Source organism: Oncorhynchus kisutch, unplaced genomic scaffold, assembly GCF_002021735.2.
Source record: "Oncorhynchus kisutch isolate 150728-3 unplaced genomic scaffold, Okis_V2 Okis07a-Okis12b_hom, whole genome shotgun sequence".
Lineage (NCBI taxonomy): Eukaryota > Metazoa > Chordata > Actinopteri > Salmoniformes > Salmonidae > Oncorhynchus > Oncorhynchus kisutch.
Genome location: NW_022261984.1, coordinates 13,191,533 through 13,217,930, shown reverse-complemented (window position 1 = coordinate 13,217,930; position 26,398 = coordinate 13,191,533). Strand labels below are relative to the sequence as shown.

Sequence of the window (26,398 nt, the reverse complement as noted above, 5' to 3'; positions counted from 1 at the left end):
GAGGTGGGAGGGGTGACAATACCTGAGGTGGGAGGGGTGACAATACCTGAGGTGGAGGGTGACAATACCTGAGGTGGGAGGGGTGACAATACCTGAGGTGGGAGGGTGACAATGTCTGAGGTGGGAGGGGTGACAATATCTGAGGTGGGGGGTGGGAGGTGGGGGTGACAATACCTGAGGTGGGAGGGGTGACAATACCTGAGGTGGGAGGGGTGACAATACCTGAGGTGGGAGGGTGACAATACCTGAGGTGGGAGGGGTGACAATACCTGAGGTGGGAGGGGTGACAATACCTGAGGTGGGAGGGGTGACAATACCTGAGGTGGGAGGGGTGACAATATGAGGTGGGAGGGGGTGACAATACCTGAGGTGGGAGGGGGTGACACTATCTGAGGTGGGAGGGTGACACTATCTGAGGTGGGAGGGGTGACAATACCTGAGGTGGGAGGGGGGTGACAATACCTGAGGTGGGAGGGGTGACAATACCTGAGGTGGGAGGGGTGACAATATCTGAGGTGGGAGGGGTGACAATACCTGAGGTGGGAAGGGTGACAATACCTGAGGTGGGAGGGGTGACAATATGAGGTGGGAGGGGTGACAATATCTGAGGTGGGAGGGGTGACAATATGAGGTGGGAGGTGGTAACATACCTGAGGTGGGAGGGGTGACAATATCTGAGGTGGGAGGGGTGACAATACCTGAGGTGGGAGGGGGTGGACAATACCTGAGGTGGGAGGGGTGACAATACCTGAGGTGGGAGGGGTGACAATGTCTGAGGTGGGAGGGGTGACCTGATATGTTAATTCTCCTAACCTACTATGTTAATTCTCCTTACCTGATATGTTAATTCTCCTAACCTACTATGTTAATTCTCCTAACCTACTATGTTAATTCTCCTTACCTGATATGTTAATTCTCCTAACCTGATATGTTAATTCTCCTAACCCGATATGATAATTCTCCTAACCTACTATGTTAATTCTCCTAACCTGATATGTTAATTCTCCTAACCTGATATGTTAATTCTCCTAACCTACTATGTTAATTCTCCTAACCTGATATGTTAATTCTCCTAACCTACTATGTTAATTCTCCTAACCTACACCGCCCTTTGGAGCTCCCGGCCGGCTGCAACACAGCCTTGGATCATACCCCAAATTATTTTGCCCAAAATTCTAAAAACCTATTTTTGCTTTTTCATTATGGGGTATTGTGATGTCATTTATGGGGTATTGTGATGTCATTATGAGGTATTGTGTGTAGATTGATGAGGGGGGGAAACAATGTAATCCAGTTTAGAATATGGCTGTTACGTAACAAAATGTGGGAAAAGTCAAGGGGTCTGAATACTTTCCGAAGGCCCTGTATGACTCCATATCAACGGTAGACCTAGGCTGTATTCTTGCTTATTGAGAATGTGCCTCACACATTGCAATGCAGTTTTACAGGAGCCTAGTATTTTATACTTGAGGTGTGATGTGTCAATGTGACAGATGTGATCATAGTCTCTCTTTGCATTGTGTAATAATGAAAAGTAGCTGCCAGTTGATCTGTATTTTATTCTCCACAGACAGGAAGCACATCAGATGACCATGCTCGTTGTCGTTGATGGCTGCAGATTCGTTGGCATGTCAATATCAGACTGGGAAGACATTTACCTCCGTTATCTTCCCCCATCTGACAGCATGACCAATGGCATAACACCTTATTGACATGTGACTTGAACCAACCAATAGCAATACCTAAAAATGAACAATACATATTTCTGCAGTGTCAAGTGGAAACACAACTAAACTTGGTACATAAAGACAAAGGCCTGTACTCATTGAAGCAAATTTCAACAATGTTGACTGTCAATATGGTTGTTTTTTACTGGTGTTGTAGCCTATTATATTTAATAAACTGTAGTATCAATCCACAATGTATGGACTAGGATGAGAATATTCCATGCCCCCAGCCGAATTGATTGGAGTTGATGACAACACAAATGCCGTTTATATTTGATTTGATTGATTGAACCTTTATTTAACTAGGCAAGTCAGTTAAGAACAAATTCTTATTTTACTATGACGGCCTAACCCGGCCAAATCCTAACCTGGACGACACTCGGGCCAATTGTGCGTCACCCTATGGAACATCCAATCACGGCCTGGTTGTGATACAGCCTGGAATCGAACCAGGTTCTGTAGTGACACCTTAGACCTCTGCTCCACTCGGGAGCCCTGTAGAACGTGAGACAACGGCATACAGTATTAAGCCATGAACTGAGTTGATTGGCCAGTGAACTGAGTTGATTGGCCAGTGAACTGAGTTGATTGGCCAAGTCCTCCTCACACCTCCAAATAATGTATTCATCCCCTTAGCACCACCGCCACCTACTGGGCCCATAATTCTGGTTCTGAAAATAGTAGAAATATTTGTTAAAATAGAACCCCTATTGTTATTCTTGGATTGTTTTCACTCGAGCATAAATTGATTACTCTTTTTCTAATTTGGCACACAGAAACTGGAGTAACTTTGTTAAAAAAATAATGGCGCCGATTGGCCTATAGGTGGCGCTGTTATGAGCAGTCTGACTTAAACCCTCATATCCGCTGCCCCGTTTGACTTAGGGTCTTTGTCCACCGACTAGGAAGACAGGCCTCAGCATCTTCAGATTAGGTGGAGAAGTGTCTTTGTCCACAGACTAGGAGACAGGCCTCAGCATCTTCAGATTAGGTGCTACAAAACAGAGGATGGAGGAGAAGAGAAGAGAGAGATCAGAAAGTATGGAGAAGAATGAGGAGTGAGATACACCTGAGATGATGAGATGATGGTCCTATGATAATGAGATGATGGTCCTATGATACACCTGAGATAATGATGTGATGATGGTCCTATGATACACCTGAGATAATGATGAGATAATGGTCCTATGATACACCTGAGATAATGATGTGATGATGGTCCTATGATACACCTGAGATAATGGTGGGATGATGGTCCTATGATACACCTGAGATAATGATGTGATGATGGTCCTATGATACACCTGAGATAATGATGTGATGATGGTCCTATGATACACCTGAGATAATGATGTGATTATGGTCCTATGATACACCTGAGATAATGATGGGATGATGGTCCTATGATACACCTGAGATAATGATGTGATGATGGTCCTATGATACACCTGAGATAATGATGGGATGATGGTCCTATGATACACCTGAGATAATGATGGGATGATGGTCCTATGATACACCTGAGATAATGATGGTCCTATGATACACCTGAGATAATGATGGGATGATGGTCCTATGATACACCTGAGATAATGATGTGATGATGGTCCTATGATACACCTGAGATAATGATGGGATGATGGTCCTATGATACACCTGAGATAATGATGGGATAATGACCAATGATCTGGTTAGTGTCGTGTCTGGACGATCATTAAATGTGAAGGCTTATTTCTATCAAATCAGTTGTTTAATCACGTAATAATTAAACCTGGACTAATCATGTAAACATGAATGAACTAGGATGTCGGGGCACCACGGAAAAATGTTGAGATTTACATTGTTATAATTTCCCGAATATAACTCTTCAAATATTTTAATATCTGATCAATTATAATCTTCTATTAACGATGATTAATTGTTACCTTCGTTAGTCTCATTCCAAACGTTGTAAAAATGTTTGGTTATCTGCTCAAACCCTAGTTTCCATAATGAATCAGCAATATACAAATTGGCTTATTTATTTACTAACTAACTAAATAATCACAGAAATACATAACAAACAGTAGATATTGGTTACTAACAATGCATTGATAGAAAAGTCCCTAGTGGGCTAAACCGGTATGACGGCTTGGTAGACAAAGGAAAGGGGTGGGGACAGGAAAAGAGCGGGAAAAGACCAAATGGATTCACTACACACAGTTGATAATTCTGTTCATTGAAATGCTAATCCTTTGCACATAAACGGCAACTCGGCCACGATATACAACCAAAAGTCATGACAGTAGCTGTGTTTGTATTTCACCTATATTTAAAACATTCCCGCATATTCAAGGGAGGGAGAGAAGAAAGCTGTGTTACCTAGATTCACTCAAGTACTTAACAAGATGGTGTTCATGTTCACTGAGAGCTTTGAGACAAGCTCCCATCACTTCTGGTCCTTTAGGGAGGACTGCATTCAGTAGTTCTCTCATTCGCTCCTGTTCAGTTGTTTCAGCTGTTATTCTGGAGTACTCTTCTTCACCAATCATGTACTTTGACCGCAGAACATCTGCTATTGGCTTTGGGTTTTTGACTCCCTGAATGAGTTCAGCCCTGTGTTTCTGAAGAAACTCCTCAGCAGGAATCCCAGGGAGTGTTAATGCTGAAGGGGGGTGAAATAAATGAATATGTCTTTAGGGTGAACAGCAGCTATTTCTCCATCTAACAGTCTCTCCAGTTACCATTCCTCTGATAGTCATTTATTGTATAGAGCTGACTCCAGGGTTGTGGTTAATTCATATTCAAGTCAGTCAATACAAAATAAAAAATAAATGGTCTACCTATTACTCATTGAAAATTGATTTATTTGGAATTGACGCCGACCCTGGCTGACACGACTGTCTATTCTACATAACATACAGAGCCTTGCAAAAGTCTTCATACCCCTTGGATTTCTCTATTGTGTTACATAGTGGGATTAAAATGGATTTAACTGTAATGTTTCGTCAACTATCTACTGAAAATACTCTGTAATGCCAAAGTGGACCTGTCCCCCATACAGGAGAAAACTGAGGATGGATCAACAACATTGTAGTGACTCCGCAATAACGACTTAAATGACAGAGTGAAAAGAAAAATACAAATATATGCAACAAGTTACTAAAGTAATACTGTAAACAATGTCTACAAAGGAATACACTTTTTGGCCTAAATGCAAAGCCTACACTATCACTAATATTTGGGGCAAATCCAACACATTGAGTAACTGCCTCCTTATTTTCAAGCATGGTGGTGACTGCTTCATGGTATGGGTATGCTTGACATCAGCAAATACTGGGGAGTTTTTCAGGATGAAAAGAAACAGAACAGAGCTAAGAACAGACAAAATCCTAGAGGAAAACCTAGTTCAGTCTGCTTTCCACCAGACACAGGGAGATGATTTCACTTTTCAGCAGGATAATAACCTATAGCACAAGGCCAAGTCTACACTGGAGTTTCATACCAAGAAGACAGTGAATGTTCCTAAGTGGCCGAGTTACACTTAAATCGGCTTGAAAATCTATGGCAAGACTTGAAAATGGCTGTCTAGACATGATCCTCAACATCTTGACAGAGCTTAAAGAATTATGAAAATAATAATGGGCTAATATTGTACAATCCAGGTGTGTAAAGCTCTTAGAGACTTACCCAAGAAGACTCACCGCTGTAATGACTCTTAGAGACTTACCCAAGAAGACTCCCAGCTGTAATGACTCTTAGAGACTTACCCAAGAAGACTCCCAGCTTTAATGACTCTTAGAGACTTACCCAAGAAGACTCCCAGCTGTAATGACTCTTAGAGACTTACCCAAGAAGACTCCCACCTGTAATGACTCTTAGAGACGTACCCAAGAAGACTCCCAGCTGTAATGACTCTTAGAGACTTACCCAAGATGACCCCCACCTGTAATCACTGCCAAAGGTGTTTCTCAGTATTGACTCAGGGGGCTGAATACTTATGGAAACACTATTTTACGTACTTAATTTCTATCTAAATATATATATATATATTCTTTGACATTAGTGTACTTTGTGTAGATTGTTGACCAAGAAATTACAATTAAATCCCCTTTTCTCCCAATTTGTAACACAATAAAACGTGATGCAGATACTTTTGAAACACTCTGTATTTCTGTCTGAATGTTCTATATCATTTCACCCCACTGAACAAGACTCATGAAGACCTTCATCACCCCACTGAACAAGACTCATGAAGACCTTCATCACCCCACTGAACAAGACTCATGAAGACCTTCATCACCCCACTGAACAAGACTCATGAAGACCTTCATCACCCCACTGAACACGACTCATGAAGACCTTCATCACCCCACTGAACAAGACTCATGAAGACCTTCATCACCCCACTGAACACGACTCATGAAGACCTTCATCACCCCACTGAACACGACTCATGAAGACCTTCATCACCCCACTGAACACGACTCATGAAGACCTTCATCACCCCACTGAACACGACTCGTGAAGACCGTCATCCCCCGCACTGAACAAGACTCGTGAAGACCTTCATCACCCCACTGAACAAGACTCATGAAGTCCTTCATCACCCCACTGAACGTGACTCATGAAGTCCTTCATCACCCCACTGAACGTGACTCATGAAGTTCTTCATCACCCCACTGAACGTGACTCATGAAGACCGTCATCACCCCACTGAACACGACTCATGAAGACCGTCATCCACCCCACTGAACAAGACTCATGAAGACCTTCATCACCCCACTGAACGTGACTCATGAAGACCTTCATCACCCCACTGAACGTGACTCACGAAGACCTTCATCACCCCACTGAACAAGACTCACGAAGATCTTCATCACCCCACTGAACAAGACTCACGAAGACCTTCATCACCCCACTGAACAAGACTCACGAAGACCTTCATCACCCCACTGAACAAGACTCACAAAGACCTTCATCACTCCACTGAACAAGACTCACAAAGACCTTCATCACCCCACTGAACAAGACCTTCATCACCCCACTGAACAAGACTCATGAAGACCTTCATCACCCCACTGACCAAGACTCACGAAGACCTTCATCACCCCACTGAACAAGACTCACGAAGACCTTCATCACCCCACTGAACAAGACTCACGAAGACCTTCATCACCCCACTGAACAAGACGTTCATCACCCCACTGAACAAGACTCACGAAGACCTTCATCACCCCATTGAACAAGACTCACGAAGACCTTCATCACCCCACTGAACACGACTAACGAAGACCTTCATCACCCCACTGAACAAGACTCACAAAGACCTTCATCACCCCACTGAACAAGACTCATGAAGACCTTCATCACCCCACTGAACAAGACTCATGAAGACCTTCATCACCCCACTGAACAAGACTCACGGAGACCTTCATCCCCCCACTGAACAAGACTCATGAAGACCTTCAACAGTGTCCTTCATCACGACTTGAAGAGACGTGAGCTCTGTGACCTCATCCACAAAGACAAACTTACGTGTTGGATGAGAGTCTTTGCTGTATTCATCTGAAAGACAAACAAGAGAAAATATCATAAAACACTTTTAACAGCATCTGTTAGAAAAGGACATTGATGATTGACATACTGTTCATGTACAGTATTACTTACCTTTTGATACCACTGATTTCCATACTGTCCTCTCATCATCCCCGATTAACTCCATCTCAATGTCCACCCCTGTGTTTCCCATTATCATCTTACAACAGTTTGGTGTGGTGTTTGCAGGTAACAGCTGAATCTTCTGTAGGAGGCCATATGGTGCAACACGAGAGAGAGAGAGAGAATGATATTCCAGTAATTCATATACAATATGACAGATTCATGTCCTCAGCCTGATAAAACTGCACCTCTGGATAGATGGAAGTGGAGCGGGGATTCTTGAGTGCAAACCAAGTGTTCATCTTTAAGGGCCCGTTTGGACTTGACAGGAGAAATTCTGAATATCCTTGGGACACCTGATCTTTCTCCCGTTCCCGAACAGCCTACAAAATGAGAGATGTAGTAGTCAGTCACAACAATGTAGTCTCATAATTCAGACAACATGCAGCTCACTGGGAAATCCATTTTTGTCAACACTATCGTTATTTATTTACCATTATTTTATCAGATAAGTTGACTGAGAAGAGATTCTCTTTTACAGCAACGACCTGGGGACTAGTTACAGGGGAGAGGGAGAGGGGATAAATGAGCCAATTGGAAGCTGAGGATGATTAGGTAGCCATGATGGTATGAGGGTCAGATTGGAAGTTTAGCCAGGATACCGGGTTAACACACCTACTCTTACGATAAGTACCATGGGATCTTTAGTGACCATGGAGAGGACACCCATTTAATGTCCCATCTGAAATACAGCACCCTACACAGGGAAATGTCCCCTTCACTGCCCAGGGGCAATGTCCCCTTCACTGCCCAGGGGCAATGTCCCCTTTACTGCCCAGGGGCAATGTCCCCTTCACTGCCCAGGGGCAATGTCCCCTTTACTGCCCAGGGGCAATGTCCCCTTCACTGCCCAGGGGCAATGTCCCCTTTACTGCCCAGGGGCAATGTCCCCTTCACTGCTCAGGGGCAATGTCCCCTTCACTGCCCAGGGGCAATGTCCCCTTCACTGCCCAGGGGCATTGGGTTCTCCTCCGACCAGAGGGATGTGTGCTGTCTACTGGCTCTTCAAATGAACGAGACAGAAATAGATTTGTCACAGAGCTGCATGTTGTCTTTGTAATCTAGAGATTTTCAACAAACTATCAGCTTTCCTTCAGTAAGATTCAACATACTGTTGACACTTCAGTGATAGTGGCTCACCTCTTTCTGACTGGAGTTTCTGAGGAGCAGGTACAGCCTTGAAATTAATGTTGACTTTTTTACTGCCATGTAGAGGACCACATCACAGTGGACATCTACGATCCAAGAAAAGATATAGCTCAGTATAACAGAGATAGCTGAGAACTTGGGATGGAGAATCTTAGCATGGAATCTGGTGACCTCATGCACTTCCTCTAAAGACACTCCATGTTCCTCTACATGAAGAATCTTCATCTCATTCCTCAGGGAAGGGTTGGTCCCTGAACAACACAATACAAAGGAGACAGAAAGAGAAATATTGAATTATTCATCCAACTAAAACACAAAGAATATGCAGTACCAGATCACAGTAAACTCAAACTCCCAGAATAGTTTATTCATTAATTGAGGAAGTGAAACTCAGTTACATGGAAATGTCTTTCTGAATACTATTTCTATATGGTTTTACCTAAACAGACAAAGTGTGGCAGATGAACTTCCTCCAGTTCACCTAACTCCATAGTGATGTCCAGCAATGGACCACCTTGTGTGTACTGCATGTCTTTCAGAAGTTGACTGTAGGGTTCCCAGTTCCTGAAGTGATACTTCAGAATTACATCTCTCTCACACAGCCAGCGGAGCCCAGACACTGTGCACTCATAACTCCCTTTGGGTGTCCTGTGGCTGAGGGCAACAACAAGATGTGGTAGAGAGGGTCAATGGTCAAATGGAGAGGTTGGATTAGAAGACTATTCCCAAAGGTAATGGGGAAATACACTAGCAAGTGGAATGAAATGTTAAAAGTAGTTATTTTACCTGAACATTGTCACTCCCTGGACAGTGGAAGTCAAGGGTTCAATCTGAAGCCAGTGTGTGGAGTCCTGAACAAGGACAAGCATGTCAGTAATACATATGGGGCCTGTTTCCTGGACACAGATTGAGTCTAGTGCTGGATTTAAAGCATGCTCATTGGAAGTTTCAATAGAACGTTCTTTAAGGTCCAGGACTAGACTTAATCTGTGTCTGGGAAACTGGCCAATTATACCAAAGTATCTGATCTAATGTATTTATTCAATGTTACATGGAATGCTGGTGATATATTGATTACACTGTTCAATGAATAAAGATGACAACAGCTAAAATCCTGCATGACTATGACATGACGTTGCCCTCTTTGGGTACAGCAAGCCCCATCCCCCTCTCCCTGCCTCCTACAACTAATTTATCACCAGACCATGTTTCTCTCCATTATGAGAGGACAAAGGTTGCAGACCAGCTTTCCTCGATAACGAGAGGGCCAAGGTTTGAGACCAGACTGCTGAATCTTTTAACCATCCCACGTGGTTAAACTATTAGACTATCGATACCGACAGAATAAGAACAAGTCTTTGATGTTAATTACTAGTCTGCAGCTAGGAATTCGGTATCATTGAACGCGAAGAACGACAACCGCAAAACATCCATTCTATAACAAAATGAATGAATGTCACTCTGAACTATCCATTCTATAATTATCAACTGTGTGTTGTCTTATCTCAGTCGATCCCCACTTCCCTTTTCTACAACAAGCCGCAATGACGGTTTATCCCACAAACTCCGTTATCATTTCCTTGTAACGATCAACTGTTTGTTTATGCATTTCTGTGAATTACTTAGTTAGTAAATAAATGATTTAAGACAATTGATGTATGGATGACTCATAGTGAAGACTGGGTTTGTGCAGATAACCAACAATTTTATGACGTTTGGAATGAGACTAAAGTGAGGTCAAATAAATCATTCATTCATTCGAAGACTAATTGATCAGATATAAAATATCTGAAAAGTTATATTAGGAAAATTATAACTTTGAATTCTGAATATTTTCCTTGGTGCCCTGACTTCCTAGTTAATTACAGTTACATGATTAATCAGTTTAATCTCGTAATACTAATTACAGAGAATCTTTGATAAAAACTTAAAGTCTTCATTTAATGATAGTAAAGACACAACATATACAAGCAGAACACAGGACTGTCTATATCCCAGTATGAATGGTTGGTCAGTACACACCTGGCTTTGAGACTGTGTTTATATTACTAAAGCAGAACACAGGACTGTCTATATCCCAGTATGAATGGTTGGTCAGTACACACCTGGCTTTGAGACTGTGTTTATATTACAAAGCAGAACACAGGACTGCCTATATCCCAGTATGAATGGTTGGTCAGTACACACCTGGCTTTGAGACACACACTGTTCCTGACCCCTGCAGGTATGTAAAAGTAAGAATTGACATTATGACTTACCTTAACATGGTCACAAGTCTTACAGCTCTGAGGAATCACTGAAGGCAAAAGTAGTTGTTATTTAAAATGGACAATCTCATGTAATAATGAATTAATAATTATTAAATAGACTTGTTATAAAAATGAATATAAGTGATCTTTAGTGATCAACTGTCTCAGAATGTACACTCATTGTTAACATACCCTAATCTGACATTAGTGTTATATTAATTAATGTTTGTAGAAGCAGGAATCAACATCGTTCTGGTCCAAGTTTTGTAGATGTTGGGGACCTGATTTCTGGTAGATCCTAGGATGAGAGCTTACTGGTAGAGTCAGATAAATGTAGGTTGTACCAGCAGAACCACAGATATTGTGATGAGCAAGATGCCCAACTTCTCTCTCACACAGTATCTGCCATGTGCGTGGGTTCTCTTCCCTCTCTTACAGAGTGTTCGCCACGGAAACAAAACAGAGAAGTTTAGCGTTCCAACGCTCTTAGTTGTAGAAATTGACCCACTATGCTGTTAACTTTGTGCATCTACGTCATATCGCTGACTCTACCTTTAAGTTTGTTTTGACCAAATAGATCTCAATTGTGTTCCTTGTCTGGGACTAAACTATAATGAACGCTTTAAAACTATTTTGAGTTAAAAAACTATTATCAGTTAACTCACATTTCTCAGGTCCAGGCTTGATCCAACACTCTCCACCATGGTCTCTGGTGTCCTCAGGTCCAGGCTTGATACAACTCTCTCCACCATGGTCTCTGGTGTCCTCAGGTCCAGGCTTGATACAACTCTCTCCACCATGGTCTCTGGTGTCCTCAGGTCCAGGCTTGATACAACTCTCTCCGCCATGGTCTGTAGTTCTATTTCTGTAGGTCCAACAAAACACATGAAAACAAACCACTACTACTAATCTAACTGTCTGTAGGTCCAACAGAACACATTAAAACACACCACTACTACTAATCTAACTGTCTGTAGGTCCAACAGAACACACCACTACTACTAATCTAACTGTCTGTAGGTCCAACAGAACACATTAAAACACACCACTACTACTAATCTAACTGTCTGTAGGTCCAACAGAACCCATTAAAACACACCACTACTACTAATCTAACTGTCTGTAGGTCCAACAGAACACATTAAAACACCCACCTTTGAGTGTGTTGGTCATCTATCTGACGCAGGGTCACTGAGGTCACTGAGGAGGAGGAAACACCAAACCCAGGATAGAGGGGTTCAGTGAATGTGGTGTGTTCTGTGTAAAGGTGTGTCAGTGTACCAGAGGAGGACACACTATATAAGGACAAAGTACCAGCTGACCAGTCCAGATACACTCCAACTCTGTTAGAAACAGGACCAGGGATGGATCTGCAACAGACTCCAGGATGGTAAAAGCAATAACCACTATGAGAGCAGTATAAACACCAGGACTTCTTATTGCCTCCAATGTCACTGTCAACCCCCCTTCCCTTCCTCTTCATTCCTTTGTACACCACACCAATGACAGCCCCGGTACCATCCATCTCCACCTCCCAGTAATACCGACACCCAGATAAGCCTTCTCTGCAGAGAACTTGGAGAAGACAATCAAATCTGTCTGGATGGTCTTCATAATGCTGGTCCTCCACCACCCGTGTCACCTTCCTGTTCCCCTCAGACAGTATCAGGTGTGGGTTTGCTGTATTTGGGTCCAGGGTGAGATGACAGGCATCTGTAGACAAAATGAGAGCTTAATCAAACCACATCGTCATATAAAATGTTGTTCTGTAGTTATAGAACAAGTATTGATTAGTTAATATGTTACTATAGTGCTGAATATGCAGTTAATTAGGATTGAAGAGACTTACATTTCCTCAGCCCTGATATCAGCCTGCACTCTCCACCATGATCCACACTGTAGGAGAATCAGGTTATTGACTGACAAAGACCTAATAAAGCAGTCAACATTTAAACCATATTGTTGTGTTCTGGTGCACTATCCCAGTTCATTACTATCCTACCTACTGCATACAGAACAGAGTACAATTCATTACTAGAGACATACAGGTATTCTATCCTACCTACTGCATACAGAACGGAGTACAATTCATTACTAGAGACATACAGGTATTCTATCATCCCTACTGCATACAGAACATAGTACAATTCATTACTAGAGACATACAGGTATTCTATCCTACCTACTGCATACAGAACGGAGTACAGTTCATTACTAGAGACATACAGGTATTCTATCCTACCTGCTGCATACAGAACGGGGTACAATTACAACAGGATATCAGAGCTGCAGAAGAAGAGTATTCATGTGGTGATGATGTATGCTGTATTGGAGTTCTCTGCCTGCTGGGTAGACTTCCTCTTAATTCTATCATCATGTCCTCATGTTACTAAACCTACTACACTACAGTTGTGGCCAAAAGTTTTGAGAATGACACAAATATAAATTTTCACAAAGTCTGCTACCTCAGTTTGTATGATGGCAATTTGCATATACTTCAGAATGTTATGAAGAGTGATCAGATGAATTGCAATTAATTGCAAAGCCCCTCTTTGCCATGCAAGTGAACTGAATCCCGAAAAAAACATTTCCACTGCATTTCAGCGCTGCCACAAAAGGACCACCTGACATCATGTCAGTGATTCTCTCATTAACACAGGTGTGAGTGTTGACGAGGACAAGGCTGGAGATCACTCTGTCATGCTGATTGAGTTCAAATAACAGACTGGAAGCTTCAAAAGTAGGTTGGTGCTTGGAATCACAGTTCTTCCTCTGTCAACCATGGTTACCTGCAAGGAAACACGTGCCGTCATCATTGCATTGCACAAAAAGGGCTTCACAGGCAAGGATATTGCTGCCAGTAAGATTGCACCTAAATCAACCATTTATCGGATCATCAAGAACTTCAAGGAGAGCGGTTCAATTGTTGTGAAGAAGGCTTCAGGGCGCCCAAGAAAGTTCAGCAAGCGCCAGGACCTTCTCCTAAAGTTCATTCAGCTGCGGGATCGGGGCACCACCAGTACAGAGCTTGCTCAGATAGGGCAGCAGGCAGGTGTGAATGCATCTGCACGCACAGTGAGGTGAAGACTTTTGGAGGATGGCCTGGTGTCAATAAGGGCAGCAAAGAAGCCACTTCTCTTTAGGAAAAACATCAGGGACAGACTGATATTCTGCAAAAGGTAAAGGGATTGGACTGCTGAGGACTGGGGTAAAGTCATTTTCTCTGATGAATCCCCTTTCCGATTGTTTGGGACATCTGGAAAAAAAGCTTTTCCGGAGAAGACAAGGTGAGCTCTACCATCAGTCCTGTGTTATGCCAACAGTAAAGCATCCTGAGACCATTCATGTGTGGGGTTGCTTCTCAGCCAAGGGAGTGGGCTCACTCACAATTTTGCCTAAGAACACAGCCATGAATAAAGAATGGTACCAATACATTCTCTGAGAGAAATTTCCCCCAACCATCCAGGAACAGTTTGGTGACAAACAATGCCTTTTCCAGCCTGATGGAGCACCTTGCCATAAGGCAAAAGTGATAACTAAGTGGCTTGGGGAACAAAACATTGATATTTTGGGTCCATGGCCAGGAAACTCCCCAGACCTTAATCCCATTGAGAACTTGTGGTCAATCCTCAAGAGGCGGGTGGACAAACAAAACCCCACAAATTCTGACAAACTCCAAGCATTGATTATGCAAGAATGGGCTGCCATCAGTCAGGATGTGGCACAGAAGTTAATTGACAGCATGCCAGGGCGGATTGCAGAGGTCTTGAAAAAGAAGGGTCAATACTGCAAATATTGACTCTTTGCATCAACTTCATGTTATTGTCAATAAAAGCCTTTGACACCTATGAAATGCTTGTAATTATACTTCAGTATTCCATAGTAACATCTGACAAAAATATCTAAAGACACTGAAGCAGCAGACTTTGTGAAAATTAATATTTGTGTCATTCTCAAAACTTTTGGCCATGACTGTACATATGACACAACTGCTGCTCACACTATTAGGACATCTATTCTGACTTACTTCAGCTTCATCAGTTTATATGTGGGATCCATCAGAGCAGCTGAAAGCAGTCCCCCTGCAGAGTCTCCTGGGTGATTGTAGCTCAGGTCCAGCTCTTTCAGGTGGGAGGGGTTTGACCTCAGAGCTGAAGACAGAGCAGCACAGCCCTCCTCTGTGACCAGACAGCCAGACAGCCTGCAGAGAGTATGGGAGAAATTATGTACATATATGGAGAAACATAAATACTGTAACACAAGAGAGAGATACACTTATAGAGTGCATTTGCCATTCTGGTAAAATGCATTGTCTATTGTATAGGAGAGGAGAACTAGAGGAGACACACAGGCGCCAGGACAGCTGGACATACAAAGGTCATAGGGATATACAAAGGAGGGGGTCAGCCAAATGACCAACTGATGGAGTATAGACATAACTCACATATTCTTAGGACATGGAGATGCTGAAGGAATGACAGGGGAGACACATAGTCTGCTGATCCAAGATAAAGAATGCATTAAGCTAAATGCAGGGACAAAGCAAGCCTAGAAAATAGAGGAATGTATAGTATTTTTAGTATAGCTGAGCACGCTAAAAACAGAGGAGACACATAGTCTGCTGACCCTAGATAACACACATACAGAAGAACGCATTGAGCTGAGTGCAGGGACAAAGCAAGGGTCTTGTCATCATTATAATCTGAAGGAAAGCAGATATGGGCGTTATTGGGCTAAACAAGCAGGACGCACGGATTGGGATGTAACTTCATTTGCATGTAGGATGAACTCATATGTTGATATGTTGTGTGTGTGTATAAAATCAGAGCGAGTGCTCTGAAAAAGGGTGTGTTCCCGCGGACCACTCCGGCTTGCGATACTTTTGTATTAAAAGTCTATTGATTTTCACAAAGTTCTTGATTGCGTCATATTTGAACCGATATTTCCACGACAAGAGACACACAACATATTTATTTTTGATACTGTCGCAAAGCGAACTAAAAAGCAGCATTCCCCAAGAGAGGATGGCTTTCACTTTGGACTTCCTCCAATTGCTCTTAAATACAAGTAAAACTAAATGCATGCTCTTCAACCGATCGCTACCTGCACCTACCCGCCTGTCCAACATCACTACTCTGGACGGCTCTGACTTAGAATACGTGGACAACTACAAATACTTAGGTGTCTGGTTAGACTGTAAACTCTCCTTCCAGACCCATATCAAACATCTCCAATCCAAAGTTAAATCTAGAATTGGCTTCCTGTTTCGCAACAAAGCATCCTTCACTCATGCTGCCAAACATACCCTTGTAAAACTGACCATCCTACCAATCCTCGACTTTGGCGATGTCATTTACAAAATAGCCTCCAATACCCTACTCAACAAATTGGATGCAGTCTATCACAGTGCAATCCGTTTTATCACCAAAGCCCCATATACTACCCACCATTGCGACCTGTACGCTCTCGTTGGCTGGCCCTCGCTTCATACTCGTCGCCAAACCCACTGGCTCCATGTCATCTACAAGACCCTGCTAGGTAAAGTCCCCCCTTATCTCAGCTCGCTGATCACCATAGCATCTCCCACCTGTAGCACACGCTCCAGCAGGTATATCTCTCTAGTCACCCCCAAAACCAATTCTTTCTTTGGCCGCCTCTCCTTCGATGGATGGCTTTCACTTCAGCAGTGATAAATTCATGAACTTCTTTGAGGAAAAGATCATGATCATTAGAAATCAAAATACGGACTCCTCTTTAAATCTGCGTATTCCTCCAAAGCTCAGTTGTCCTCCTATGTTGAACATAATTAACAGCTCGGATGTGTACGAAACTCACTAAAAGTGGCAGTAATAAAGTCTCTCTTGAAAAAGCCCAACCTTGACCCAGAAAATATTAAAAAACTAATCGGCCTATATCGAATCTCCAATTCCTCTCAAAAATTTTAGAAAAAGCTGTTGCGCCGCAATTCACTGCCTTCCTGAAGACAAACAATGTATACGAAATGCTTCAGTCTGGTTTTAGACCCCATCATAGCACTGAGACTGCACTTGTGAAGGCAGTAAATTACCTTTTAATGGCATCAGACCGAGGCTCTGCATCTGTCCTCGTGCTCCTAGACCTTAGTGCTGCTTTTGATACCATCGATCACACATTCTTTTGGAGAGATCAGTATAGCTTCATATCTTGAATGTGCAGATGTATATAGTCAATACTTGCCCAAATTGGTCTACACGGACAAGTTCTGGCCTAGTTTAGATCTTATCTGTCGGAAAGATATCAGTTTGTCTCTGTGAATGGTTTGTCTTCTGACAAGTCAACTGTAAATCTCAAGGTTCCGTTTTAGGACCACTATTGTTTTCACTATATATTTTTACCTCTTGGGGATGTAATTCGAAAACATAATGTTAACTTTCACTGCTATGCGGATGACACACAGCTGTACATTTCAATGAAACATGGTGAATCCCCAAAATTGCCCTCCCTGGAAGCCTGTGTTTCAGACATAAGGAAGTGGATGGCGGCAAATGTTCTACTTCTAAACTTGGACAAAACAGAGATGCTTGTTCTAGGTCCCAAGAAACAACGAGATCTTCTGTTCACTTCTAGGTTAGACTACTGCAATGCTCTACTTTCCGGCTACCCGGATAAAGCACTAAATCAACTTTAGTTAGTGCTAAATACGGCTGCTAGTATTCTGACTAGAACCCAAAAATGTGATCATATTACTCCACTGCTAACCTACAAAGCATTACATGGGCATGCTCCTATCTATCTCTCTGATTTGGTCCTGCCGTACATACCTACACATACGCTACGGTCACAAGACGCAGGCCTCCTAATTGTCCCTAGAATTTCTAAGCAAACAGCTGGAGGCAGGGCTTTCTCCTATAGAGCTCAATTTTTATGGAATGGTCTGCCTACCCATGTGAGAGATGCAAACTCGGTCTCAACCTTTAAGTCTTTACTGAAGACTCTTCAGTGGGTCATATGATTGAGTGTAGTCTGGCCCAGGAGTGTGAAGGTGAACGGAAAAAGGCACTGGAGCAATGTCCGGGGGTATCATCAGATGGGACTACAGTGTCTCCTGTTTTACCAAGCTCAGTACCGACCTGACTGAAACAGCTGTACTTACCCCAGTGTGTGTAGTTTACAGTCTGGATCCTCCAGTCCAGCAGACAGCAGTGTAACTCCTGAGTCCTGCAGGTCATTGTCTCTCAGCTCCAGTTGTTTCAGTTGTGAGTTGGGTGAACTCAGGACTGAGGCCAGATCTGAACAGCAACCCTCTGTCAGACCACACTGACCAAGACTAGAGGGGAGTAGAGGACAAACTTGAACACTAGCAACACACACACACATACACACGCACCTCAGTGTGTGTAGTTTACAGTCTGGATCCTCCAGTCCAGCAGACAGCAGTGTAACTCAGCTCAGTACCGACCTGATTGAAACTGCTGTACTTACCCCAGTGTGTGTAGTTTACAGTCTGGATCCTCCAGTCCAGCAGACAGCAGTGTAACTCCTGAGTCCTGCAGGTTATTGTCTCTCAGCTCCAGTTGTTTCAGTTGTGAGTTGGGTGAACTCAGGACTGAGGTCAGATCTGAACAGCAACCCTCTGTCAGACCACACTGACCTAGACTAGAGGGCAGAAGATCACATGATTAACACATGTTTAAAACATCCACATAATAACTCATACTGAAGATATTTAATTCACACTAGTGTCTGTATGTTGCAGAGTGGACTGGTTACTCCAAAACAGAGCAGCTCCACTCCTCTGTCTCCCAGGTCATTGAAGCTGAGGTCCAGTTCTCTCATGGGGGAGTTTGGTGTCTGCAGAGCTGAGGCCAGAGTCTCACAGGATTTATATGTGAGTTCACAGTGATCCAGTCTGGAGAGAGGAGATAATCTGTTAGATATACAAATGCTTCATTATAATGATACTGTAAACATCAACTCAATAACCTAACTTACAGTGCTCTCTTGCAGGTTCTCACTACCGGCAGCAACCTCTGATAACCTTCCTCTGTTGTGTTGTATGTCTTCAGGTCAAACTCCTCCAGCACCTCCTCTGACATCAGTAACAGGTAGGCCAGGGCTGAACATTGGTCAGGTTTTAGTCTTGTTTCTGAAAGAGTTCCTGATCGTAGGGAGGTCTGCATGTCTTCAACTAGAGAGTTGGAACCAAGTTCATTCAGGCAGTGGAACAAGTTGATGATCCTTTCTGGTGAGGATTCCTCCTCGATGATGTCTGAAAGGTACCTGACTGTTCTCTCAACTGTTTTCTTATTGCTCCGTGTGGTACTTCCTGTCTGTGTCAGAAGGCCTCGTAACAGATTCTGATTGGACTCCAGTGAGAGACCCAGAAGGAAGCGGAGGAACAGGTCCAGGTGTCCATTCTTACTCTTCAAAGCCTGGTCCACTGCTCTCCTGTGTAAGTCAGACAACTGGATTGACTCCTTCTCTTCACCATCACTAGTAGGGGAGAAAACATTTTCCTTCTTGCCCAGACATGATTCTAAAGCATGCACTGCTGCTAGAAACTCCTGAATGCTCAGATGCACAAAGCTGTAGACCTTGTCTTGGTACAGCCCAGATTCTTCTTTAAAGATCTCTGTACACAATGCTGAGTACTCTGATGCCTCTGTGACGTCAAGGCCACACTCTCTCAGGTCCTCCTCATAGAAGATCAGGTTGCCCTTCTGCAGCTGTTGGAAAGCCAGCTTTGCCAGTTTCAGGATCATCTCTTTGTCTGACTGAGACAGTTCCTTTGGGCTTGTCTCTGTGGCTTTGTTGTACTTCCTGTTCTTCACAATGATTTGGATGAGCATGAAGTGTGAGTACATCTGTGTCAGAGTTTTGGGGACTTCATCCTTCTCTGCCTCGTTCAGCATCATCTCAAGGACAGTGGCTGATATCCAACAGAACACTGGCATGTGGCACATGATGTGGAGGCTCCTTGATGTCTTCATGTGTTTGATGATTTCATTGGTCAGATTCTGATCTGTGATTTTCTTCCTGAAGTACTCCTCCTTCTGTGGATCATTGAACCCTCGTACCTCTGTCACCTGGTCAACACACTCAGGAGAGATCTGATTGGCTGCTGCAGGCCGTGTGGTTATCCAGAGGAGAGCAGAGGGAAGCAGATTCCCCTTGATGAGGTTTGTCAGCAGCACGTCCACTGAGGTTGGCTTCGTGACATCACAGCACTTCTCATTGTTTTTGAAGTCTAGAGGAAGTCGACACTCATCCAGACCATCAAAAATGAAAACAGTTTTGGTTTCACCATCTTCAATGCTGTCAATCTCTTTCAGCTCTGGGAAGTAGTGTGAAAGAAGTTGCATCAGACTGTATTGGTCCTTTTTCAGGTTCAGATCACGGAAAGGAAGAGGAAACATGAAAAGAACGTCCTGATTTGCTTTTCCCTCTGCCCAGTCAAGGATGACCTTCTGCACAGAGACTGTTTTTCCAATGCCTGCGATTCCTTTGGTCAGCACAGTTCTGATAGGTTTGTCTTGTACAGGTAACGTCTTGAAGATGTCGTTGCATTTGATTGATGTCTCTTGTGTGGTTTGTTTTTTGGATGCCATCTCTATCTGTCTAACCTCATGTTCATTATTGAGCCCTCCACTTCCACCCTCTGTGATGTAGAGCTCTGTGTAGATGTCCTTTAACAGACTTTGGTTTCCATGGAGTCCAATTCCTTCAGATATGTGTTGATACTTGTGTTTCAGTTTAGCCTTAATGTCTTGTTGGACTGTCAGCAGAGTTTGACCTGTAGGAAAACAATGAGAGTTGGGACTCATAAGTTAATGTGTGTTTTATTAGGGCCTTTGTACCGTTCTTTGTAATATTGTATGAAACACAGTCTTACTTCTTCTGTCCAGAAGGTTGTGTGTGATCTTTAATACATCCACACTGTCCAAACTCTCCACTTCCTTATTGTCATCTGGTAATGGTTCCTGGCTGAAAGCAGGTGGCTGATCACTCTTCATTGATAGCAGGCTGGTTGTAGGTGACACTGCTCTGGGCTTCTGGACACTGATCAAAACAGGGAGACAGATCACCTCATCAATATCACATCAATACCTCATCTACTTCATTTTAACAACTGTATAGTGGAACTTCTGGAAGTCCTGATGTTTCTTCATAATGCTACAGTCTGCAATTGGTAAATCCATTTTTGGCCTTTTAAATAAATGATATAGGCCTACATTTGATGTAATTTGGGAAAAGTTTTCATTCATTTGACATAAGAGCAATGTATATTTTGCAATTAATCTCTTACCTCTTAGAACTGGTGTCTTGAGTCATTTTAGAGGCAGTGGTCCCCTCCTCTCTCTCCCCAGAGAGACTCATTTTAGAGGCAGTGGTCCCCCCCTCTCTCTCCCCAGAGAGACTCATTTTAGAGGCAGTGGTCTCCTCCTCTCTCTCCCCAGAGAGACTCATTTTAGAGGCAGTGGTCTCCTCTCTCTCCCCAGAGAGACTCATTTTAGAGGCAGTGGTCTCCTCCTCTCTCTCCCCAGAGAGACTCATTTTAGATGTAAGTCACAGCTCACTCAGCTACAATAAGAAATAACAGAACAGTCAATATTTCTGAACATTGAAGAACCATTAACAATTACCACACTTTTATTGTCGGAGGTCAGAGTTCAGATACTTCTTGTTGCATTTAAACATACACAGTCCAAAATTATTAATTTGATTTGGATCCCCACTCGCTGACTCCATAACAACAGCTAGTCTACCTGGTTGGATCCCCACTCGCTGACTCCATAACAACAGCTAGTCTACCTGGTTGGATCCCCACTCGCTGACTCCATAACAGCAGCAAGTCTACCTGGTTGGATCCCCACTCGCTGACTCCATAACAACAGCTAGTCTACCTGGTTGGATCCCCACTCGCTGACTCCATAACAACAGCTAGTCTACCTGGTTGGATCCCCACTCGCTGACTCCATAACAACAGCTAGTCTACCTGGATGGATCCCCTGACTCCATAACAACAGCTAGTCTACCTGGTTGGATCCCCTGACTCCATAACAACAGCTAGTCTACCTGGTTGGATCCCCACTCGCTGACTCCATAACAACAGCTAGTCTACCTGGTTGGATCCCCACTCGCTGACTCCATAACAACAGCTAGTCTACCTGGTTGGATCCCCACTCGCTGACTCCATAACAACAGCTAGTCTACCTGGTTGGATCCCCACTCGCTGACTCCATAACAACAGCTAGTCTACCTGGTTGGATCCCCACTCGCTGACTCCATAACAACAGCTAGTCTACCTGGTTGGATCCCCACTCGCTGACTCCATAACAACAGCTAGTCTACCTGGATGGATCCCCTGACTCCATAACAACAGCTAGTCTACCTGGTTGGATCCCCTGACTCCATAACAACAGCTAGTCTACCTGGTTGGATCCCCTGACTCCATAACAACAGCTAGTCTACCTGGTTGGATCCCCTGACTCCATAACAACAGCTAGTCTACCTGGTTGGATCCCCTGACTCCATAACAACAGCTAGTCTACCTGGTTGGATCCCCACTCGCTGACTCCATAACAACAGCTAGTCTACCTGGTTGGATCCCCACTCGCTGACTCCATAACAACAGCTAGTCTACCTGGTTGGATCCCCTGACTCCATAACAACAGCTAGTCTACCTGGTTGGATCCCCACTCGCTGACTCCATAACAACAGCTAGTCTACCTGGTTGGATCCCCACTCGCTGACTCCATAACAACAGCTAGTCTACCTGGTTGGATCCCCTGACTCCATAACAACAGCTAGTCTACCTGGTTGGATCCCCACTCGCTGACTCCATAACAACAGCTAGTCTACCTGGTTGGATCCCCACTCGCTGACTCCATAACAACAGCTAGTCTACCTGGTTGGATCCCCACTCGCTGACTCCATAACAACAGCTAGTCCACCTGGTTGGATCCCCTGACTCCATAACAACAGCTAGTCTACCTGGTTGGATCCCCACTCGCTGACTCCATAACAACAGCTAGTCCACCTGGTTGGATCCCCTGACTCCATAACAACAGCTAGTCTACCTGGTTGGATCCCCTGACTCCATAACAACAGCTAGTCTACCTGGATGGATCCCCTGACTCCATAACAACAGCTAGTCTACCTGGTTGGATCCCCACTCGCTGACTCCATAACAACAGCTAGTCTACCTGGTTGGATCCCCACTCGCTGACTCCATAACAACAGCTAGTCTACCTGGTTGGATCCCCACTCGCTGACTCCATAACAACAGCTAGTCTACCTGGATGGATCCCCTGACTCCATAACAACAGCTAGTCTACATGGTTGGATCCCCTGACTCCATAACAACATCTAGTCTATCTGGTTGGATCCCCTGACTCCATAACAACAGCTAGTCTACCTGGTTGGATCCCCTGACTCCATAACAACAGCTAGTCTACCTGGTTGGATCCCCACTCGCTGACTCCATAACAACAGCTAGTCTACCTGGTTGGATCCCCACTCGCTGACTCCATAACAACAGCTAGTCTACCTGGTTGGATCCCCACTCGCTGACTCCATAACAACAGCTAGTCTACCTGGTTGGATCCCCACTCGCTGACTCCATAACAACAGCTAGTACACCTGGTTGGATCCCCTGACTCCATAACAACAGCTAGTCTACCTGGTTGGATCCCCTGACTCCATAACAACAGCTAGTCTACCTGGTTGGATCCCCTGACTCCATAACAACAGCTAGTCTACCTGGTTGGATCCCCTGACTCCATAACAACAGCTAGTCTACCTGGTTGGATCCCCTGACTCCATAACAACAGCTAGTCTACCTGGTTGGATCCCCACTCGCTGACTCCATAACAACAGCTAGTCTACCTGGTTGGATCCCCACTCGCTGACTCCATAACAACAGCTAGTCTACCTGGTTGGATCCCCACTCGCTGACTCCATAACAACAGCTAGTCTACCTGGTTGGATCCCCTGACTCCATAACAACAGCTAGTCTACCTGGTTGGATCCCCTGACTCCATAACAACAGCTAGTCTACCTGGTTGGATCCCCACTCGCTGACTCCATAACAACAGCTAGTCTACCTGGTTGGATCCCCTGACTCCATAACAACAGCTAGTCTACCTGGTTGGATCCCCTGACTCCATAACAACAGCTAGTCTACCTGGTTGGATCCCCTGACTCCATAACAACAGCTAGTCTACCTGGTTGGATCCCCTGACTCCATAACAACAGCTAGTCTACTTGGTTGGATCCCCTGACTCCATAACAACAGCTAGTCTACCTGGTTGGATCCCCTGACTCCATAACAACAGCTAGTCTACCTGGTTGGATCCCCTGACTCCATAACAACAGCTAGTCTACCTGGTTGGATCCCCTGACTCCATAACAACAGCTAGTCTACCTGGTTGGATCCCCTGACTCCATAACAACAGCTAGTCTACCTGGTTGGATCCCCATAATCTGACCCCATAACAACAGCTAGTGTACATGGGCTCCACACACAACAAAAATACATTACAGACATATATTTTACATGGAAAGACGGTAGTAGACATTATAATAATTTACCAAGAAGACATTAGTTACTTTTTTAAATTTAACTAGGCAAGTCAGTTATGAACAAATTCGTATTTACAATGAAGGCCTTCCCCTAAATCACCTCTCTCTAGAATAGTCTTAACTTCTCAAACACTTTTCTATAATAAATTGTAAAACTTTTTTTTATTTTTTATTCGACTGTTATTTCTCTACTTCCTTATAAAAATGTAGGCTACTTCCTGTTTCAACACAGTGAACGGGTTCAACACCTTTAGGTTTATTTATTACATGTTCATATTTATGTCATATGATGTCCTCTAACCCCGAAGACGCTGGGCCAAAATGTGCGCCGCTCAACGTGTCTCCGGATCACGGACGGTTGTGATAGAGCCCGCGATTGAACCCGGGTATGTAGTGATGCAGTGCATTAAGACCGCTGCGCCACTCGGGGGCTTAAGTTATAATTAGCTGACAGGTATTTCTTCCTAACCCTTTGAGAGGATACAGCCTACACACCATAGTTTATTGTTGTGGTTTAGTAGTTGCCTATAAGTTGACACGCATTGCTTCGTTATGCAGGAAAATGTCCAAATATGGAATAATTGGTTAGTCTTGGCAAAGACTATTTATCGGTGTAAAATGGCAGAGTGATGTCATCTGGTGGTACATGTTAATTACTGCAAGTCCAGTGTTTTTACCGGTGTGTTTGAGATACCCGGATGTAGTAATTGCAACGACCTGAACAAGACTGGTTACTCGCATCAATGCCTCCGTCTCGTCATTCAACATTACAACAAGTACGATCCAGAGCTGGGGTGTATTCATTAGTGTAAACCTCACCAACCCGTTGCAAAACGGTAGGGTGGGCGGACCGACTTTTTGAAAACCCTGATTTAGTCGTTTATGTGCCAATTGTTGCACGTCACTTTTACTTTGCCGATTTGACGAGACGGACTAGTTTCTTTAGCGACAGATTTACACAATTCCCATGCACGTCTTCTTTCAGGAATTGAAACAACGCAAAGTGTCGACGGTGTTGGGGATCACGCGGATAGCAAATCACGATCAAGTGCAACCAATCGCCTATAACAACAACTCCCTACCTCAGAGCCTTTAACATCACAACATATTAATTAGGCTAATCAATATTATTCTTGAAAGTTGAAATCAGTATTGTAATAACTTCACAAATCTGCGGATATTTAACCCCTAAAATCACCTCTCTAAAATAGTCTTAACTTCTCCAAAAAAAACACTTTTCTATATTAAATTGTAAAAGGCTACAAACCTCAAACATGTTTCTTCGACCGTTACTTCTCTACTTCCTTATAAAATGTAGGCTACTTCCCATTTCAACACAGTCGACGCGTTCAACACGTATATAGGTTAAAAAAAGTATATGTTCATATTTATGTCATATAACGTCTTCATACATTCATATTCTATGGGCTGAACACCTGCATGAAGTGTGTCTGGAAAAAGCGGATTTATATTTTATTTCATGATTTGATTGAGTGATGTTTTGCAGTGCTACCAGCAGAGGGCAGTGTGACAACAAGGTTTGGCAGAAGGACGCCAGACGGTCCTATCTGTGTTGTTGCGGTAACATGATCGGATGGGTAACCAACGATATTACAATGATTCTGCAAAACAACCCAAAACAAACGGATTACAATCTGTGGTATAGGACGTTACATTGAACTAATCACACGTATTAAAGACCAACTCACATAAACACATTCCATTCCATTTATCGAGAATGTATTTGACAGAGATACTTCACATCAATCAACATTTCTGTAAATGTGCCAGGTTTAGCCAGCTAGCTAGTTTAACTGTAGTCCATGGGCAGGTAGATACAAACATTTTCATTAAAGTATTATAAAATAAAATTGCCCTAGTACACATTCAAATAACCTGATTCAAATCATCTGTGGCTTGATGATGGGGCGGCAGGGTAGCCTAGTGGTTAGAGTGTAGAGGCGGCAGGGTAGCCTAGTGGTTAGAGTGTAGAGGTGGCAGGGTAGCCTA

At 43.6% G+C, this 26,398-nt stretch overlaps 1 protein-coding gene across 1 annotated transcript; it reads right to left on the bottom strand.

Moving 5' to 3' along the window:
* Positions 1-1,539: 1,539 nt before the first annotated feature.
* LOC109878772 (NACHT, LRR and PYD domains-containing protein 12-like) lies at positions 1,540-21,245 on the bottom strand. Its single transcript, XM_031814750.1, has 19 exons — positions 21,111-21,245; positions 20,697-20,863; positions 18,797-20,597; positions 18,540-18,713; positions 18,287-18,460; positions 17,958-18,131; positions 14,853-15,026; positions 12,675-12,721; positions 11,980-12,538; positions 11,491-11,690; positions 10,835-10,872; positions 9,363-9,427; positions 9,016-9,230; positions 8,568-8,827; positions 7,616-7,750; positions 7,377-7,509; positions 7,245-7,274; positions 4,089-4,371; positions 1,540-2,721 (listed from the first exon to the last, which is right to left on the bottom strand). The coding sequence occupies exons 1-19, from the start codon at positions 21,224-21,226 to the stop codon at positions 2,715-2,717; spliced, it is 4,752 nt and encodes a 1,583-aa protein (XP_031670610.1). The 5' UTR covers positions 21,227-21,245; the 3' UTR covers positions 1,540-2,714.
* Positions 21,246-26,398: the final 5,153 nt, after the last annotated feature.